General features: G+C 39.3%; 1 protein-coding gene and 2 long non-coding RNA genes across 7 annotated transcripts in view; 1 reads left to right on the top strand and 2 right to left on the bottom strand.

Annotated features, from left to right (window-relative positions):
• The window catches only part of LOC144898236 (uncharacterized), a 98,324-nt gene that overhangs the window by 11,402 nt on the left and 66,418 nt on the right, over positions 1-20,504 (bottom strand). The gene's annotated exons all lie outside the window — the stretch shown is intronic.
• Positions 1-20,504, top strand: part of citb (citron rho-interacting serine/threonine kinase b) — a 57,666-nt gene that overhangs the window by 7,916 nt on the left and 29,246 nt on the right. For all 5 annotated transcript variants that reach the window (XM_058069866.2, XM_058069872.2, XM_058069871.2 and 2 more), the window contains exons 2-16: positions 917-1,021; positions 2,902-3,045; positions 3,168-3,287; positions 11,426-11,596; positions 11,809-11,862; positions 12,941-12,994; positions 13,280-13,420; positions 14,226-14,351; positions 15,961-16,056; positions 16,178-16,294; positions 16,450-16,559; positions 17,727-17,901; positions 17,984-18,181; positions 18,254-18,307; positions 20,088-20,285. In XM_058069866.2, coding sequence (XP_057925849.2) covers positions 1,013-1,021; positions 2,902-3,045; positions 3,168-3,287; positions 11,426-11,596; positions 11,809-11,862; positions 12,941-12,994; positions 13,280-13,420; positions 14,226-14,351; positions 15,961-16,056; positions 16,178-16,294; positions 16,450-16,559; positions 17,727-17,901; positions 17,984-18,181; positions 18,254-18,307; positions 20,088-20,285 — 1,767 coding nt within the window. In that variant the 5' untranslated portion in view covers positions 917-1,012. The remainder of the gene's footprint in view (positions 1-916; positions 1,022-2,901; positions 3,046-3,167; positions 3,288-11,425; positions 11,597-11,808; positions 11,863-12,940; positions 12,995-13,279; positions 13,421-14,225; positions 14,352-15,960; positions 16,057-16,177; positions 16,295-16,449; positions 16,560-17,726; positions 17,902-17,983; positions 18,182-18,253; positions 18,308-20,087; positions 20,286-20,504) is intronic.
• On the bottom strand, positions 4,660-6,326 carry LOC144898235 (uncharacterized). Its single transcript, XR_013627125.1, has 4 exons — positions 6,198-6,326; positions 6,051-6,118; positions 5,836-5,912; positions 4,660-5,279 (listed from the first exon to the last, which is right to left on the bottom strand). It is a non-coding gene; the product is annotated as an uncharacterized LOC144898235 (long non-coding RNA).

Here is a 20,504-nt window from a genome sequence, read left to right as displayed (position 1 = left end):
GCCCTGATACTGGTAAAGTATCCCTGTACCCTTTCTGAAACAGCCATAAATCAGAACGTTTCTACCTCCATGTTTGACAGTAGGGATGGTTTTGTTATCCAGCATTTCTCCTCCTCCAAACAACAAGTCGAGTTGATACCAAAGACCTCAATCTTGGTCTTATCTGACCACATCACATTTGTCCGAGCCTTGTCGTGTTCAACGGCAAACTTCAGATGCGCCTGTGCACATGTGATTTCTTTTAGCAGGGGAACCTTGTGGGCACTGCAGGATCTCAATCCATTACAAAAAGATGTGTTACTAATTTTCTTGGTGACTGCTCTTCCCTTGAGACCACTAAGAAACACCCTCATGTAATCGTGTAAATCGAGTCCCTCGCCTAAACATCCTTTTCCCATGGGGTGAATGAATATATTGCATGGCGCTTCAGAGTGAGGGTGATTGTTCCCCACTACTGTTCTGAAACCAACAAAAAACTGAAAGCTGGAGAAGAGTTGATTTTGATCATTTTGATAGGTGAACAAATACAGATACAGATACATATAGTGGTGTACTCGTTCATCAACACACAAAACAGTACAAGCAGTACATGCAGTTGATGTTTACAAAGTATCAGGAAAAATAATATTGCACCACATGTATTCATGACCATTTTTTAATTTCTGTTCTAATAGTGGAATATAGTTGTGCGATCTCTCACCAATATCTTTAGCTATGTAATTTAGCATTGGCGGAGATCTATGACTAAAGCATAAAGGAAAAGTGTCTGTTTTACTCAAAGATATACCTATAAGCAGTAAAACCATAGAAAGTGATCATGTTGCAGTGGTCTTTTCATTAATTTCCAGAGTCGCTTGTGATCAGTAAAGTATACAACAACAACATATCTAATCTGTCACATTTATCCCCCCTGCAGATTACTGACTACGCCCATCAGTTCTACAAACAACACCCCCCCCCCCCCCCCTTTGTGATTCTCTACTACCAACGAATCTGTCAGAAATCTGGACACATGTCACAGGTACAAGTTCTCACAAGCTGTTTCAAGAAAATCCACATCACTGTGTGTGCTAGTGATGATACAAACACACCTTAAATAACTTGAAAAATTTGACACCTTTATTTCAAGGCATGAAATATACTGTAGTTACTGCGGTTGACATTGAAATTGAAGAGAATATTTTTGTCACTATTGTAGAATAGAACCCGTTTAAATCGACAACTCGTCTATGTTGGCCAACTCATTATTACTTTACTTTACGACTTTGACGTACATTGTTGACTGATATTGTTGACATGAACTTGAGATCTAAAGGCATAATTTCTAAGGCCAATGTTGCCAACCAATCTATAAGACAACATCTAATCAAATCCAGGTCCACAGTCTTCTTGTCATTACAGAAAAGCGCCCATTTTAGTCGTCGTCAACATATGTAGTTGACCGCTATTTTTGACGTAAAATCTGAGACCCATAGGCATCATTTCTAGAAAAAAACTGTCTGTTTTTATTGACAACCCATTCATTCATAAACCAAGTTGAGTTAGGTTTACCCTAACCCTAAACTCATTTAAATCAACAACTCTCTATGTTGGCCAATTCATTATTACTAAAAAGTGCCCTCTCTAGCAGACTTTGACGTACATTGTTGACTGATATTGTTGACATAAACTTGAGACCTAAAGGCATCATTTCTATGGAAAATCGGTCTGTTTTTATTGACAACCCATTCATTCGTAAAGTTGAGTTAGGTTTACCCTAACCCTAATCTCCTAAACCAAACTCTAACACTCAAGTCCTGGTCCAACGACCAGGGCCCCACAACTCTAATGAGAATAAGTGGCCTAGAAGATGGTCGATATGACACAAAGTCATAAGTCGATATGCAAGCAATGGTTAGTTTCGATTTCAACAACTGCTTATGTCAACGTCAGCAAGCCAATCTGAGAGGCGTCAACATAAATGTGCTCCACATGTCCATACATATGCTTGACAGCCATATGCAAGGTTGTGAAGGGTCCAATCACTGCAACTCTAAACCATTAATCTTCTTCGGGGGCAGCAGCCTACGCAGGGAAGCCCAGACTTCCCTCTCTCCGGCTACTTCGTCCAACTCCTCCAGGTGGATCCCAAAGTGTTCCCAGGCCAGTTGAGAGACATAGTTTCTCCAACGTGTCCTGGGTCCTCCCCAAGGCATCCTACTGGTCGGATACCTCCACAAGGAACTGTGTGAGAGGTATCCTGACAAGAAGCCCGAGCCAACTCATCTGGCTGGTCTCAATGTGAAGGAACGGTTCTCCTCTGAGTTTCTCCAGTATGTGCTTTTTTACCTTATCTCCACAGAGAGCCTAGCTATCCTAAGGAGAAAACTCATTTTGGCTATTTGTGCCCGCCATCTTGTCCTTTTGAACATGACCCAAAGCTGTGGGGGTAGGAACGTAGATCTATCGATAAAATGAGAGCTTTGCAGAGTCTGCATCACTGCCAATCTGCCTGTTGATGTTGCGTTTCATCCTTCTTTCACTTGTGAACAAGACCCCAAGGTACTTAAACTCCTCTACTTGGGGCAGGATCACATCCCCGAACAGATGACATGCCACCCTTTTTGGGCCGAGAACCATGGAGTTGGACTTGGACATACTTATTTTCATCCCTGCTGCTTCAGACTCGCTACGAACGAATCAAATCAGAGTTCCTACCGTACATCCCCACATCAAGACTGACTGACTAAATGACTATGTTCATGTGTAGACAAAGCCGGCTGGCCTATTGGGTGACATAGATGAATGCCAAGGGCTAAGGGTCTTTTTGCGGTGTTGATGAATCTGCAGGCTGTGCGACTAAGAGTCATTCAATGCCATAACACTCTCATAACGAGTCAGTTGCCATATTCTCATTTTCAGGTTGAGCAGGAGATCTCACTTGTACAAAGGAAGATGTCGGATCTTGAGTCAGTACTGCAGCAGAAGGACATCGAGTTAAAGGCCTCAGAAACTCAAAGAACTATCTTAGAACAGGACCTGGCTACCTACATCACAGAATGCAGTGTAAGTAGATGCAGCAGGAACTGCGGCAACTGCGTAAATCAGGATTTAATAAGATGGGTTCAGTTGACGTTTAAAAAATGCTTACAGCTACTTTTGTCAACTTTGTAATGTCTTGCTTTCAGAGTCTGAAGCGTAGTTTGGAGCAAGCTCGTATGGAAGTGACACAAGAGGATGACAAAGCCTTGCAGCTCCTCCACGACATCCGAGAGCAGAGCAACAAGCTTCAGGAAATCAAAGAGCAGGTACGTGGATGTCTTTTTCAGCCGCTTTTTCGTAGTCTAGGTTTAGATATTTACCATTTTGTCACTTTAGTCATCCAGAAAAATGAGCAGAATGTTGAATACTTTTGAAGGTGAATACAGAAGAATGAGAGAGTTTTTTCCTATGAACGAATTTGAACATTACGCTTCTTTCATTCGTTATTGGTCCGCATAGAGTCACCATATATTGTACACTAGTGGATCCCTGTATTTGAGACCCAGAAAATTTGCATTTTTAAATTTTAATCAGCATAACTATTTTTGGGTAAAAAGCCATCTCATTTGTTATGAATTACATAATACATTGTCCGCAACAAAATGTTACCCAGCATGCCTTTCGGTTTATAAATGCTAGTATTATTTTGAGTGCAATGATGACTAATGTTTGTCTCATGGTCTTGAACACACTGGATGTGTACATTCAAGAATTGGGTTGGGTCTGCCTGTAGATGTGGTGGAGCGTTTTGGTTTTGACATGGGGTTTTACCCAGGGTCCCTTGTTTTTTGTGCATAGTGTAATCCCTTGTTCATCACCTCTGAGTATGTCCTGTGCTTGCCAAAGTGTGCTGCCCTTCAATGCAATCATGTACCATGCTTTTTTTTTAATTAAGTAGTGTTTATAACCTTCTTTATCAAAAGGCTGGTACTTGTATTTTTCTTTGGCTCCAATGTTATTTTCCAGCCGTGATCAATAAAAAAGCAGGTATGTGAAGTGAGAAACACTACTGAATGCAAGAAATAACTTATGGCAATACATGAGGGTGATGTTCGTGTTGCTCTCGCTGCCACATCGTGTCTTTAGTAACAACGTCCACGCTATATGTGAACCTGACAGGAAGCAGGAAAGCTAGCAGTAACACTGTACATTAAATTATACATGCTTTGTGCGTGCCATGCATATAACGCATGTATAATGCATATTATGTAACATTACTGAGGGTATCCTGATGCAGAAACGAAGCTGTCACATTGACAGTGTTGGACAACAGACCAGAAGTAAAAACAAATTTCTGTTTGGCAATATTCACAGTTTTTAATTTAAAAAAAAAACAACAGTTTTAGAAAAAAACACTCTTTTTCTCAGCCTACTCTGGTTACCAAGCACTGAATACGTTGTGCAATGGTTGCTATGGTGATGTGAGCCAAATACCTACAAGTGAGGAGAGCGCTGATGCAGTGGGCAGGCTGTTGTGATGAGATGCTGGGTCCTTAGTTTATTTTGTTTTGTCAATCTATTGGATACTATCCTAATAAGAGCTTTTTATTGTCAGGTTTCACTTTCTGTTTTGAATCTATTGCATTGTATATATACAACTGCAATGCATAGAAGTTTAGAATCATTATCACAATTTATGTGCATCTTCTTCTTAATTTAGTTTGTAATATTTATTGCCAAAATGTAGTATTCTTAATATAGTTTTGCTTGTTTTCATTTTGGATTGGTGTGAAGGACACTGAATCAGTGAATCCGTGCTGAATAGTTTCCTGTCTCTGGGTTTTGGCACTCCACAAGACTACTTTATGCGTAGTTGAGCTTATGTTCTCTTGCAAGAGAAGCCCCGTTGTGGGAAGATGTCTTCTTGCTGGCAATGAAGAGCTATTTACTGAACCTTGACCTGCATACCAGATAAGACTTTTTTGCAATTCTAAATAGTTACACCTGCAATAATTAATAGCTGCCAGTGGGATACTCGCACAGCACTGTTTTGCATAACTGTTTGATAAACGATGAAGAATTGTTCAGAATTATTACATGGCAATCATGAGGCTTATGTCTTTAATGCAATATTCCCTTGGCTTTCTGTGTAGATTCTCAGTCATGCAGGTTACTGTAATGTGTACAGGTTCAAATTTTTGTCTGTTGAAGAAAGTTCATCTTCATTCCAAAAGATTTCAGTTCTAAAATTGTGAAATTATATATATATATTTTCATTTATAAGTTGCTCTGGAGTACAAGTCACAGGAACAGCCAACCTATGAAAAAAAGTGCAACTTATACTCCGGAAATTATGGTATTTGTTGTCTGGATGTTAATACATACGTTCAATGAGGAAGATTCAAAAGGAAAATTGGGTGTCTTGCTGCATATGAATTAATAACGATCAGGTTAGTTGCTCAACACACTAAACTCCAAGTCTCGAGTCCTTGATGGCAAAGTCCAAGTCGAGTTGCAAGTCAACTTAAGTCCAAAGTCCATCAAAATTGTGACTTATTGTGTGTCATCTGGGGGGTGCTGGAGCCTATCCCAGCTGTCTTTGGGGCGAGAGGCGGGGTACACCGTGGACTGGTGGCCAGCCAATCACAGGGCACATATAGACAAACAACCATTCACACTCACATTCATACCTATGGACAATTTGGAGTCGCTAATTAACCTAGCATGATTTTGGAATGTGGGAGGAAACCGGAGTACCCGGAGAAAACCCACGGGGACAACATGCAAACTCCACACAGAGATGGCCGAGGGTGGGATTGAACCCAGGTCTCCTAGATGTGAGGTCTGCATGCTAACCACTTTGTACGCACGCACCTTCATTCCAAGTGTCTGGGGGGGGGGCTCTGGTGGACGTAGCATGGATATAGATGGCACAGCTATGGCTCCATTTCCTATTTGAAGAAGTGAGACAGAATAGTGTCAAGTAGTGGTGATGGGTCAGTACATTGTGCATGCATTGTTAGTTTGGTTTTGTCACGTCACGCATGTACATAGATATTGACTTTAACCTGAATATTAACTGCACATACTGTAAAGGTAGCGGCTGTGTAAGCTAGGGGTGTCCCCACTTTTTCCACCAAGGGCCACATACTGAAAACTGAAAGGATGACTTTGATATTTTGTAAAGCAACACAAATGCTAAGAAGTTTTATATACAGTATATACACAAGGCTTACTTTTGTTGCTTGAGTGAAGCTTTCTTTGTCGTGCATGGATGCGTGCGGTAACTGTAACATACAGAGAATACAATTACTATTAAATGGACATTAAATATGCTAAACACTAGTAGCTAGCCAAAACACAAGCTAGCTAACAGCCACGATACATCACACCATCAAGTTTACAAACACATTCAAAATAATAATTCTGGAACATTTGAGATCACTATTTTAAGTGATTTTCACACACAGAGACTCACAAAGACAAAAAGTTTCCCAAGGCGCAAACGTTTTAGTTCAAACTCATCTTGTTTATGAGCTTTTTAAACTTAATTTCTACGGTTGCTAGCTTGTGCTTCACAGAAAGAAAAGACGTCAAAGATTGTGTAATTACGAGGAGAGCACTCACTCTTGCTGCCACAGAAAGGATTGTTTTAGGAGGTGATGTCTCACTTTTATCTTTTTTAACCAGTTGTACTGTACATTTTAACATATTTATTACCAACTGTGAACCTGTTTGCACATTTTAAAAATCACATGCACTTTCTTCTTAAATAATCTTCGGAATGTTTATTCTCATAATATTATGACTTTATTCCCAGAATATTTTCAGAATATATTTTAACTGTGTCTGTGCTTCTGATAGTGATTCCGCCAGCAGAGAAGGCTTTGCTGGCCCTGACTGCATACCACTCAGTAAAACTGCAATAGAACACAATGTGCGCAATCTACCATCTAATTTATCATGGTAGTTTTAAGTATCCAGTAGTCTGGCTCTGGTTGCAAATAGCTAAATGCAGCATTTCATCTTGAAAAGCAACTGTCGCCCACGCACAAGTCATATGACTGCAGTGTTTAGCATTTCTATGCAGCAGCCACGCCGTGTTGGCTCAACAAATAGTAGAACATGTGGATGGACTCTTTGTCAAAGAATAGATGTTGTTTTTTTTTTTTTACCAAAGATTGGAGAAAATATGCTGAGACTACAGGAGGTCCTCGCTGTACGGATCAGTTTATGGCGTTGCCAAAAAAGTTATGCCGATTATTTTTTTTTGTTGAGAACTGATATTTATCTGAAACTAAATAACAAAAATAGCCAATACCGAGAGGAATGACTTTTGAAAAATGGCTGGGATTGAATGAGTTATTTATTTGTACAAATTACAGTATGATTTGCTGGCACCAGAATCACACGAGGATAGAATAAAAACACTTACAGTGTGGGCATAGGAGGCTTTGGCCCTGCCCTTGGTGTGGGCACGGGTGGTTGTACTCCGCTGCCCTTGCGGGGCCTTCTCCCTTACGTATGTATATGGCTATATATTTGTATATATGTGTGTGTGTATGTAGGTATGTGTGTGTATATTTATTATTATCATATCTAAAATAGCTAAAAGATTTTAATTATTAAAAATTATATTGTATATAAATTATTATTATATATTAAGTATTAAGAGTAGTAGTATTATTATACATACATAACTATTATTACCAATATATTACTACTATTGTTGTTATTATTGTTATTATTATTATTATTATTATTATTATTATTATTATTATTATTATTATTATTATTATTATTATTATTATTATTATTATTATTATTATTATTATTATTATTATTATTATTATTATTATTATTCATTCATTCATTTTCTACCGCTTTTTCCTCACGAGGGTCGCGGGGGTGCTGGAGCCTATCCCAGCCGTCTTTGGGCGAGAGGCGGGGTACACCCTGGACTGGTCGCCAGCCAATCACAGGGCACATATAGACAAACAACCATTCACACTCACATTCATACCTATGGACAATTTGGAGTCATGATTATTATTATTATTATTATTATTATTATTTTTATTATTATTATTATTATTATTATTATTATTATTATTATTATTATTATTATTATTATTATTATTATTATTATACATACATAACTACTATTATCCAATATATTATTATTCATTCATTCATTCATTTTCTACCGCTTTTATTATTATTATTATTATTATTATTATTATTATTATTATTATTATTATTATTATTATTATTATTATTATTATTATTATTATTATTATCAATTACTTTATTTTCATTTCATTCATTCATTCATTTTCTACCGCTTTTTCCTCACGAGGGTCGCGGGGGGTGCTGGAGCCTATCCCAGCCGTCTTTGGGCGAGAGGCGGGGTACACCCTGGACTGGTGGCCAGCCAATCACAGGGCACATATAGACAAACAACCATTCACACTCACATTCATACCTATGGACAATTTGGAGTCATTATTATTATTATTATTATACATACATAACTACTATTACCAATATATTATTATTCATTCATTCATTCATTTTCTACCACTTTTATTATTATTATTATTATCAATTACCTTATTTTAATTTATTATGACAAAATAATTTATATGACAAAAAAAAAAAACACTTACAGATGTGCCAAACCAACTATTTGAGAAGCAAACAAAATTCTCATGTTGTACACTAGTAAACAGTACTTGACTTAGGCGTAACTAAGTCGTGCAGGAGCGTGGCATTTAATGCCGATGCACACAATTTTCGATCGCAAATTGCCTACCAAGTGCTTAGCTTAGACTAACTCGTGTGTAAACAGAACACAAACAAGGCACAAAATTCTCTTGCAGAGGCAAAATTAGCATCAAGGTGGCACAAGAGTGACCGAAATGAATAAGTAGCATTGCTATACAAAGGTCAGATAGAGGTTAAACCCTATTTCAGCTTTGACCGTTCTTAATCACATTCTATTTATGCTTTCAAGTCACGGCGCTGTCCATTTGACCTAAACTATTGGGCCAATTGTTGCTGCTGCTGTCAGCTTCACTTGCCTCATCGTGTGTCAGCTGATGTGATGTGCACACGTGTACTGATGTGCCATGTAACATGATAAAGACGATGTTTTGATGTGACCAATGGCTTTTTGACAGACATGCAACTGGATGGACCGTGACATGTTCACATTCCTTTTTACTCAATTTTCCGACATGAGTTGACTTACGTTTGAGTCTTTGTATTATCTGCAAAATTGCAGAAATGTTTTTCATCCTGTCGGGTTTCAGATGCACTTAGCAGCATTGCTTATGGATGAGTTTGCTCGCATGAATGATTCAGTAGCTTTGAACGGGAATAATTCATTCAACAGGATTAGGGTCAAACAACACTTGGACCAGCAGTAACCCCTTTTCACTTTACTCTTATACAAATAATAGAACATGCAACAAGGGTGGAATCGAACTTGGGTCTCCTAGCTGTGAGGCCTGTGTGCTAAGCACTTGTGCACCGTACAGCCCGCCTGACAGTTGTAAAAGATGAAAAAAGTTCTGACTTAAACCTGTCAGTAACATCCACCATGCTTTTGTATTGCATTGTATTGTATTGCATTTTGTGTCGCATTATTTTTGATTTGTAAGCGCATACACAGGAAGGCAGCTCCTTTAAAAATGAAAGTAAACAAGCACCTCCTATTGGTGGTAAAATATCGTTGTAGTTAGAGCATAGAAAACCTGTTTGTGACCTTATACGTGTGGTTTTTAATATTATTAGAGCACTTTAGACATCTAATAAGTCACCTTTACAGTCATATTACCCAATATAGTAGATATAATCATAGAAAATAAGTCATCTAAGACTAAAAGAATACTTGTATGTGTTTCAATAAATGTCTTCTGTGGAGTACGGCTATAATATTACCCCATTTTATGATGATGATGATTATTATTATTGTTGTTATTATTGTGCCTGTGAGAGATAATTCAAACCTGCATTAACTATTGTTGACGTTGATAGTACATATTACTAGTGGCACAAAGTGGCCTGTGTAAACGACAGTTCATCAACGTACTTTAATCCCTTAAAGTGGATTTTATTTTAGTTCAGTAATTTCTATGCATATATTTGTTATATTTAGGCCAGAATATATAAAAGTGGCATAATTTTTAGACTAATAATAAACTGTAGTCAACCTAGAGTAATCCAGCGGTAATCTGAATGGGCGGGGCATGAACCGGAAGTGGGCGTCACTCTTAGCGAACTAATGGAACGGCACTGAAAACACAAGCGACTGCTGTAACCTTCACAAAAGCGAAATGACCGCATTAGGGCTGTATTCACCATATACAAATACCCAAAATTAGTATTATATATTATATATATATATATTATGTGTAGACAGCACGTACTTGGAAGTACCACGGCTTCGGACCGCTGCGTACACAAACAATACAGACAGAACTTAGTGGTTGGAGGGGCGGTCCCTGCGTGTGACTGGCCAATCAGAGAGCGTATACAGTGACTACTGAATACTTTACCCAATAACAATGCCCAATACCCTTACCAATACAGATAATTGACAGCTCGTTTCATACTTTTCAAAAATGCATTATCCCTAACGGTGAGACCAAATACGGACACCCCCATTGTATTTTGCCATTAGTTATACCTTGAATTGAACAGTATTTCTCATCTTTTTTTTTATCAAAATGCTGCCACTTTCTTTGGCTCCATTTTGGCTTATTTTGCAGGTGAAATCAAAAGAAAAGCAGAGACTTGAGGTGAGAAACACTATTGAATTCAATAAATAACTCATGTCGAAACACAAATGGGTTTTCTGTGTTGATCTCGCTGCCACATTGTGTCTTTGGCAACACGTTATGACTTTGTTATTGAAGGTAAAAGTATTTATATGTATTTTGAATTGTTCTCTGAATGTAAAAAACTATATTTAGAAATGACAAAAACTTGTTTTCTATTAAAATTTTTACTTTCTGGATCAGATTGATTGGATTTATATTATTTTGAATGGGGAAAATCAATTTGAGACTGTCTGGAGTGTATTAATCGTCATTCATTTATTCATTCATTTTGTACCGCTTATCCTCACGAGGGTCGCGGGGGTGCTGGAGCCTATCCCAGCTATCTGCAGCCAATCACAGGGCACATATAGACAAACAACCATTCACACTCACATTCATACGTATGGACAATTTGGAGTCGCCAATTAACCTAGCATGTTTTTGGAATGTGGGAGGAAACCGGAGTACCCGGAGAAAACCCACACATGCACGGGGAGAACATGCAATCTCCACACAGAGATGGCCGATGGTGGAATTGAACCCTGGTCTCCAAGCTGTGAGGTCTGCTCGCTAACCACTCATCCGCCGCGCAGCCTGTATTAATCTTCTTTTGCTGTAAATCTCACCAAAAAATGCAGGAATATCATGCCCAGCTGGAGGAGATGCGAGTTTCCATCCGACAACTGGAGGAAGACCTGTCCGCTGCTCGTCGTCGTAGCGACCTCTACGAAGCAGAACTGAAGGAGTCTCGGCAGAACAGTGAGGACCTGAAGAGGAAGGCTGCAGACTACCAGCATAGATTGCAAAAGGTGTCGGGGCCAGTTCAAAACAACTTCATATTTGGAATACAGGAAGTGAATAAATATACTGGCAGGCTTTGCTTCTTCCTACTCGTTTTGGACATGCGGAACTGTGAACGGAATGATATGATGTATTGCATTATTGCATTTAATGAAATTAAACCATTTCCATTAGCATTGGCAGCTAATTGGGAACACTCATGACTCATATCTTTCAACAGGCCAAAGAACAAGGAAAAGCAGAGGCAGATGAGCTATTCACCAAGTTGGAAAAGGTACTTCAAAAAGGACCTTTCTATGATCTGATAATACAGTCCAACCCGTTTATGTCTAGACCGGGGGTGGGCAAACTACGGCCCGGGGGCCACATCCGGCCCGCCAAGTGTTTGAATACGGCCCGCCCAATCTTTCCAAAGTATTTCATTTAAACTCAACATACAACCTGGCATCATGGCCTGAGCCAACCTTTTGATGGTTTTATCAATTTCGTTTTTTGACATGGTCTGTTGTTTACAAAGTGCTCCTGAAAAAAGGGACACAAGCACATAATAATAATAATATAACAATAATTATTATTATTAGATTATTAGATTATTAAAATTATTATTAGAACTATTATGATTATTATAATTATTATATTAATGCTAATTATTATATTAATTATATATAATATTATTGTTATATTTGCATATTTTACATAATAATAATATAATAATTATTATTTTAATTTTATTGTAATTATTATAATATTTTATTATTTTTAAAATATTTAAATATAAATATAAAATAATAAATAATAATAGCAGATTGCATGACAATTTTACAGATACAATAATACCAGGTGGACTGTTACGTGTAAAATATATAGTCTGCCCCCCCCCCCCCCGTATACTTAAAGAGATTATCTCTATAAGTTTGTTTATGTTGACATGTTGTTGACATTGTATTGTTGTTTCTATCATCAGTAATCGTCAATAAATGTGCATTATCACATACTATAGTATTAATTGGCCCTGTTTTTTTTTAGATATTTTTTTAGATATAACACATGTAATAAACTGAAAATTGTGATTAAATAGTATGTGATAATAAGCTCATGATTAAATAGTATGTGTTAATAAGATCATTGCATGGTTTGTCTGGTATCAGGCCCAGTATCATGCCCCCGCGTACCAGTATCAGCCCTCGACAGAAGAGGGCATGATACCTGGCTTGATACCAGACAAACCATGTGATAACCTATAAATATCAGCCCATCAGAGACTTGTCAATTTAAACGGGTTCCACTGTATTGTCCTTTAAAAGCAATAAATCACACAATCTAAGCTAAGCTAACAGTGCTTTTGTTTTCAGACCAATGCTGAGCAACAGACAAAGATCCAGGATCTGCAGGAGAAGCTTACTAAGGTAGAAAAATCCTTCTTTTGAAATTAATAATTGATCAAGTGTGTGCAGCAAAAACCCAATAATGGATGAAACAGCATTTTACTTTTTTGAGGTAAGTGCATAAAAGCTTTGTGTAATCCTCTCATTGGTGTTCTTTCTTTGTCTTAAAATGGTGCATTTATGTCCAATTTGACCCATTTTTGCAATCAGAAAGCTTTTCCCGTTAGTGAAGATAATTTTTGGACTATTGTCAAAGAACCATTAGTCACTAAACAGACACGTCCGTTTTAAAACTCCAATCCCAAGGCGTTAAAATCCAGCGCTGAAGCGACAGACCATCTTCAAAGCATGAAGTTGGCCAAAGAGCGCATGGAGCGAGATCTCGAGAGGCTACAGAACAAGGAAGACTCCAGCGACAGTCTACGTCGACGCCTCCGTGAGACTGAGGTACTGACTTTCAGCTTCTCCGCAGCGAGTCAATGGATGGTTCTTGGCATCGATGCCCTACCCGATGAAGCTTGTACCATTACACAACTATGATACACTGAGGTAAAACGGCACGAACCGTTGTTTGTGTCAACAATTGCAAGACCGAACCGTTCGCCATCGCCGCCGGTGTTCACAAATATTTGTGTGCCCAATTTCCTGGAGTCAAAATCGTTCATCTAACCGACCGGGGCTTTGCCAACTGAGCTGAAGGGACCCCTTGACGGGTTCAATAGGCACTGATGCTAGGACTGCATGTCGACTGGTCCAAGCCTAAACTAATATATGTTTGGCTCAGACCCCATGACTCAATGATAACATGACGATAATATATATCGGGTTCAAGTATATTTTAAAGTAGGCTCGATAACATTGAATTCAAGTACATTTTTCTTGAGTAAAAAGGAAAAGACAGGAAGTAGAACTGGAGGTAGCAGAGATAAGAATGCTGAGATTCACATTGGGAGTGACCAGGATGGATAGGATCAGGAACGAATACATGAGCAGGGACATTACATCTTCGAGACAAAAGTCAGAGAGGCCAGATTGAGATTAAGAGAGACGGAATTTGATTTGCTGTGGCGAACCCTGAAGGGGAAAAGGTGAAAGAGAAAGAAGACATTTTCCTTGAGTAGTTTTACAAATGCTGTCAAACTGAAAAGAGTGTCGTCACCCTCACGTATCAACGCAATACAAATGATGTTAAATCACCAGCGTGGTGACATTTTGGTCAGTCTGATGTAACCATGTTTGCACTCGTGTCTAGGATGGTAGAAAGACTCTGGAGAACCAAGTGAAAAGGCTGGAGATCGTTGAGCGCCGTGAAACAAAAATGAAGGACGATATCCACAGCAAGGGTCAGCAAATCCAGCAGATGGCAGATAAAATCCTGGTATGCCACTTTTCGCTTGCTAAATAATCAGTATAAGTATAAATATAAGTATAAGTATACTGTATACCCCTCAATGTATATCCTGAAAGCTCATCTATTTTACTGGTTATTTCGTACAAATATAAAGAACTCCTAGAAGCACATATTGGTACTTGTTTTGTATATTTCAAAAGCGGCCGTTTGAGTGTTAAGTTACTGTGTGATGATTTTAGTTGTGATTTCCCTTGTAGCTCATGATTGGCTCCTGTTAAAGAAAGCCTCACCCGCCTCACCCTCCCCACCCTCCCCATCACATTTGCCAATACTGACATTTTTTTTTTGAACATGAAAAACATCCAAAGCACAACAAACCAACCAAAATCATTCATTCATTCTACCGCTTTTTCCTCACGAGGGTCGCGGGGGGTGCTGGAGCCTATCCCAGCTGTCTTCGGGTGAGAGGCAGGGTACACTGGTGACTGGTCGCCAGCCAATCACAGGGCACATATAGACAAACAACCATTCACACTCACATTCATACCTATGGACAATTTGGAGTCGCTAATTAACCTAGCATGTTTTTGGAAAACGCATGCACGGGGAGAACATTCAAACTCCACACAGAGATGCCCGAGGGTGGAATTGAACCCTAGCTGATCTCCTAGCTGTGAGGTCTGTGCGCTAACCACTAGACCGCCGTGCCGCCTCAACCACAAATCAATACAAATAAAAATACCTATGTATATATAAACGTATACATGTTCGAAAGGGGGCGGCACAGCGGTATAGTGGTTAGCACGCAGACCTCACAGCTAGGAGATCAGGGTTCAATTCCACCCTCGGCGATCTCTGTGTGGAGTTCTCATGTTCTCCCCGTGCATGCGTGGGTTTTCTCCGGGTACTCCGGTTTCCTCCCACATTCCAAAAACATGCTAGGTTAATTAGCGACTCCAAATTGTCCATAGGTATGAATGTGAGTGTGAATGGTTGTTTGTCTATATGTGCCCTGTGATTGGCTCGCCACCAGTCCAGGGTGTACTCTGCCACACGCCCGAAGACAGCTGGGATAGGCTCCAGCACCCCCCGCGACCCTCGTGAGGAAAAGCGGTAGAAAATGAATGAATGAATGAATGTTCGAAAGGGAGTGGGAAGAAGTCCCACCCAGATTCCAACCTCATCCCAAACAAAACATATATTATTATATATTATTCCCTGAATAATTCCCAGAATAAAAACTTTAAATGTTCTAAAAATAATTGAATTATTTTGTAATTTAACTTTAATCAAACAATATGAAGAACAGGTGAGGCATATTTATATCCTGTCATGAGTAAACAACGGCAATTGAAAAGAGAAGGGGAGAGTTTTGGTGCTGAATCTAATGTGATAGTAATGTAAAAATTAGTACAGTTACTTTTATTGTGAATGTTGATCAGAAATCATCCACGTCAAGCTCCCAAAAGGGTTTAGGGGAGTGAAAAGTGTCTGGAATAGGCTGCTCGATTTTGGATGGAGTGCTGACTCGTTCTTTTGAAGATATTTAGCAATGTTTCAAACATCAACATTAAATTATGACATTGAATTATGTTTTCATATACAAATATATTGAATGCATATATTTTATGTACAGGAGCTTGAAGAATGTCTGCGAGAATCCCAGGCCACAGCACAGCGGCTGGATGCACATCTGAAGCAGAAGGAGAAGCTCTATGAAGATAAGATTAAGGTGAAATATTATAACATATGCTCACTGGTGCGACACAATTTCATCAGTTTTTGGTACATATCTTATAAAAAAAAAACATAATTTGTCCTGTTAAGTGATAATCCTGCCTTTGTGGGCGTAGGTGTTGGAATCTCAGATGAAGGCGGACATGGCTGATAAAGAAATGCTGGAGTCCAGTCAGAGTAAATATGAGGAGGAGGTGCGGGAGAAGTGCAGCATCATCAGCGAACAGAAGGCGGTAAGAGCTGACGAGCGAGGAAGTGACACTATTTCTGGCATATTTTCACATTCGTCACACTGACATAGATTTCTTGTTTTGGTCATTATTAAAATGTTTGATTCGATTCTGGTTTCATGATTTCAAAATGATGTTGGCAATCATTTCCAAAACAGACCATAAATGCCATGGAGTCTAAGATGAACAGTCTGGAGCAGAGAATTGCTGAGCTTTCCGAGGCTAACAAACTGGCAGCCAACAGCAGCATCTACACACAGAAAAATATGTAAGTAGTGATTGTAATTATTATTTTGGGCAATGGATTCCACGCACGATGTTTGATCGTGCAAAAAAAACAAGACAGATGCGCATTTTCTGTACAAAAAATGGGAAAATTATTATCAATAATTGATTTGTAGCACTACGTCCAAAACACTTGGTATCGCGATATTTCAGCTCTATCCACAGATTTCCTTATTCCGGCTAAACCATTCCATCATTTTGATGTTTGTTCCCAAGCCTCCCTGGGAAAGTCTATTCCAGGGTGCTCTAGAGAAGGATAGCATCGTTAGTCGAACCTCGTCTATAAGAGGTTCAATTAATAACTAAGGCCCATAACATGATGAATGTATATAAACAGTATTACCCCCACCCTGGACTGGCGGCCAGCCAATCACAGGGCACATATAGACAAACAACCATTCACACTCACATTCATACCTATGGACAATTTGGAGTCGCTAATTAACCTAGCATGTTTTTGGAATGTGGGAGGAAAAACCGGAATACCCGGAGAAAACCCACGCATGCACGGGGGGGGGGAGAACATGCAAACTCCACACAGAGATGGCCGAGCGTGGAATCGAACTCGGGTCTCCTAGCTGTGAGGCCTGCGCGCTAACCACTCGACCGCCGTGCAGCCCATTGTAGAAAATAAAAATGTATTTAATTTATTTATTTTTTTAATAATCACCTCATACTTCGATACATGGTACATTATTAAAAAAAATAAATAAAATTAAAATTAAATTAAAAAAAACGTGACAAAAATGTAAAAATTAAAAAAATGTAAAAAAAAATTTTTTTTAAACCTTAAACTATATTAGGAAAGCAGGAAGTGAACAAATGTAACAGTTACTGATTGTAAAAGTACCAGATGGAGGGGTAGGATTTAATAAGCTTTGCTTCTTCCTACTCCTTTTGGACATGTGGAACTGGGAACTGATTATGGGATGCACTCAATTGTAATCTGATGCATGTTCAAATGAAATAAAACCATTAGCATTAGCATTATCATTATCATTATCATTATCATTATCATTAGCATTAGCATTAGCATTAGCATTAGCATTAGCATTAGCATTAGCATTAGCATTAGCATTAGCATTAGCATTAGCATTAGCAATGTACTAGCTTGTTACTGAGCTTTCTGCATCGGCATCTGTCATGGCAGGAAAGCCCAGGAAGAAATGATCTCCGAGCTTCGCCAGCAGAAGTTTTACTTGGAGTCTCAAGCTGGGAAGTTGGAGGCCCAGAACGCCAAACTGGAGGAACATCTGGAGAAAACAAGTCAGCAAGAGCAGAGCCATAAGAGCCGACTCCTGGAGCTAGAAACCCGGCTCAGAGAGGTTCATATCAGTAGAAATGATGAAAACATTGCCATACCTACAAGTGTAAACATTTCCATGCGCCGCCTATTTGTCTTCATAGATTGGACTGGAGCACGAGGAGCAGAAGTTGGAGATCAAGCGTCAGGTGACAGAGGTGACCCTGTCGTTGCAGGAGCGTGAAGCCCAGGTCAACAGCCTGCAAGCATCTCGTCGTGCGTTGGAGAACCAACTGCAGCAGGCCAAGACGGAGCTGGAGGAGACCACCGCGGAGGCCGAGGAGGAGATCACGGTGCTCAGGGTGAGACATGGATGACTTATAAACAAACGGTCTTTCAAATCATGTCATCAATCATCTTGTCAAATCCAACAGGCACACAGAGACGAGATCCAAAGAAAATATGACGCTTTGAGAGATGGCTGTGCGGTAAGCGGCACCATTTTTTTTTTTTTTCCAGGTTTATGCAGCGAGTGGCTGTCATCTAATCATCCAGGCTGCTTTACCAATTGCCATCTGTGTATTTACACTTTGCCGACCTTGCATCATGTGTTGTACGTGCCAATATGCGCTCATATACTACAGGCCCTGACTTATTACTTATGAAAACACTACTTTACGCATATTTTTACTATGCTATATTACCTGTGGAAGCTAGGAAAACCAAAAAGTCCAGGGACCAGTTTTTGTCCCAGTCCACCCCCCCATGTTTGGCACCTTACGCAGCATTTTTATACAGTACTGTTCTTGATTTGTAATTAGAAATGGGAGTAAATTAGTAAATCTCAAGTTTTAAATCTGAAGTCTGGATGCATTTTCTATACCGCTTATCCTCACTATGGTCGCAGGCATGCTGGAGCCTATCCCAGCTGTCATCAGGCGAGAGGCGGGGTACACCCTGGACTGGTGGCCAGCCAATCACAGGGCACATACTATATACAAACAACCATTCACACTCACATTCATGCCTATCTCATGTGGTACTTTTACAATCAGTAATTGTTACATTTGTTCACTTCCTGCTTTCCTAATATAGTTTTTTTTTAAATAAATTTTATTTTTGTCACGTACCGAAGTACAAGGTGATATGTGCATCCAATGACAAAATGGGTACCATAGTGGAATATAGTGATATATGTATATAGCACATCATGACTGGTTCTTCATCCTTGTATTTAGCAATTGCATTGTTTGATTTCCTTACTCAATCCATTCCATAGTTTGATTCCACATACTGAAATGCTAGGTATTACCATGCTAGGTGTTAACATGCTAACCTAATGTTGACGTTTATGTTAGAATTCACACTTTTCTTGACAATCAGTAACTGTTACATTTGTTCACTTCCTGCTTTCCTAATATAATGTAAGTTTTTTTATTTATTTATTTTATAAATTTTTATTTTTATTATTTTGTTTAATTCATTTCATTTTCATTTTTTAATTAAAAAAATAAAATTAAAATTTTGATTAATTAAATTAAAAATAAAATTTTAAATTACATTTTAAATAAAAAATGTAATTTAAAATTTACAGCATCCATATCAAACTTAAACTTTCATATCAAGGCCTCAAACTAGCGTCCTGCGGGCCACATTTGGCCCGCGGGCCGCGTGTTTGAGACCGCTGATCTAAGACATTTTCTGTGCGGGTTATTGTGTGTAACTGCTCTATAGGAGACCACAACTCAATACAAAGTGTTGAACAATGAGCATAATATGTCCCCTTTACAAAAAAAAAAAAACGCGGGAGCCGCATGTTTGAGACCCCTGCACTATGCCCTCTTTATATGCTGGTGATGTGTTTATGGGCCATGGAAGCAAAGCCTAATTAGAGATGAAAGTTGAAATAACAACAGTCATTATTAAGCACTTGCTTCTTCTTAGTCACTGTACCCCCCCCCTCGCCCCCCCACCCCTTTTTGAGCAGTATGTAATCAGCACGAGTGAGTTAGTGCTTTGAATGACAGATCAACACAGCATCCATTGCACACTGTTGACTTCCCCGCCACGCCGTGACACAGTATGAAGATGCCGCTGTCATCGTGCCGCCTCGGGGGGAGAAGACGCATCGAGTGTAAACATTACAGTCAGCCTGTTTATGCACACAAAAGATGTGTTCCACCCCCCACACTGCCGCCACCTTGAAATTATGGGGACTGGTGTGACAGATATTTATTCCCATGTTCATATTTGGACGTAATTCTACAGGTGATCACTGACCTGGAGGAGCAGCTGACGTCACTGACCCAGGAGAATGCAGAGTTGAACCGGCAGAACTTCTACCTGTCCAAGCAGCTGGATGAAGCCTCGGACGAGAGAGAGGACCGTCTGCAGCTCAGCCAGGATGTGGACCAGCTGCGTCGGGAGGTGGCCGACCGCGAGATGCATCTGAACAACCAAAAGCAGGTAAGACGCTGCCTGTCTTGTCCTGGTGGTTGAGATCTAGGAGATCTAGGATGGAGTATTATACACATTATAATGTACTGTAGATCAGTTTTTGTTTTAGTCATCAGCCAATCAGGAGGGGAGCTTAATGTCAGCTGACTGATTCTACATAGATTTTCATAAAATCCCTTCTCATCAAGTCATAGTTTTTGTCCTAAGTCACATTTTGTGTGCCAGTGT

Source organism: Doryrhamphus excisus, linkage group LG3 (assembly GCF_037039965.1).
Source record: "Doryrhamphus excisus strain RoL-2023G ecotype Guam linkage group LG3, RoL_Dexc_Guam_v1.1, whole genome shotgun sequence".
NCBI classification, from domain to species: domain Eukaryota; kingdom Metazoa; phylum Chordata; class Actinopteri; order Syngnathiformes; family Syngnathidae; genus Doryrhamphus; species Doryrhamphus excisus.
This window is presented reverse-complemented; position numbering and strand designations above follow the sequence as displayed.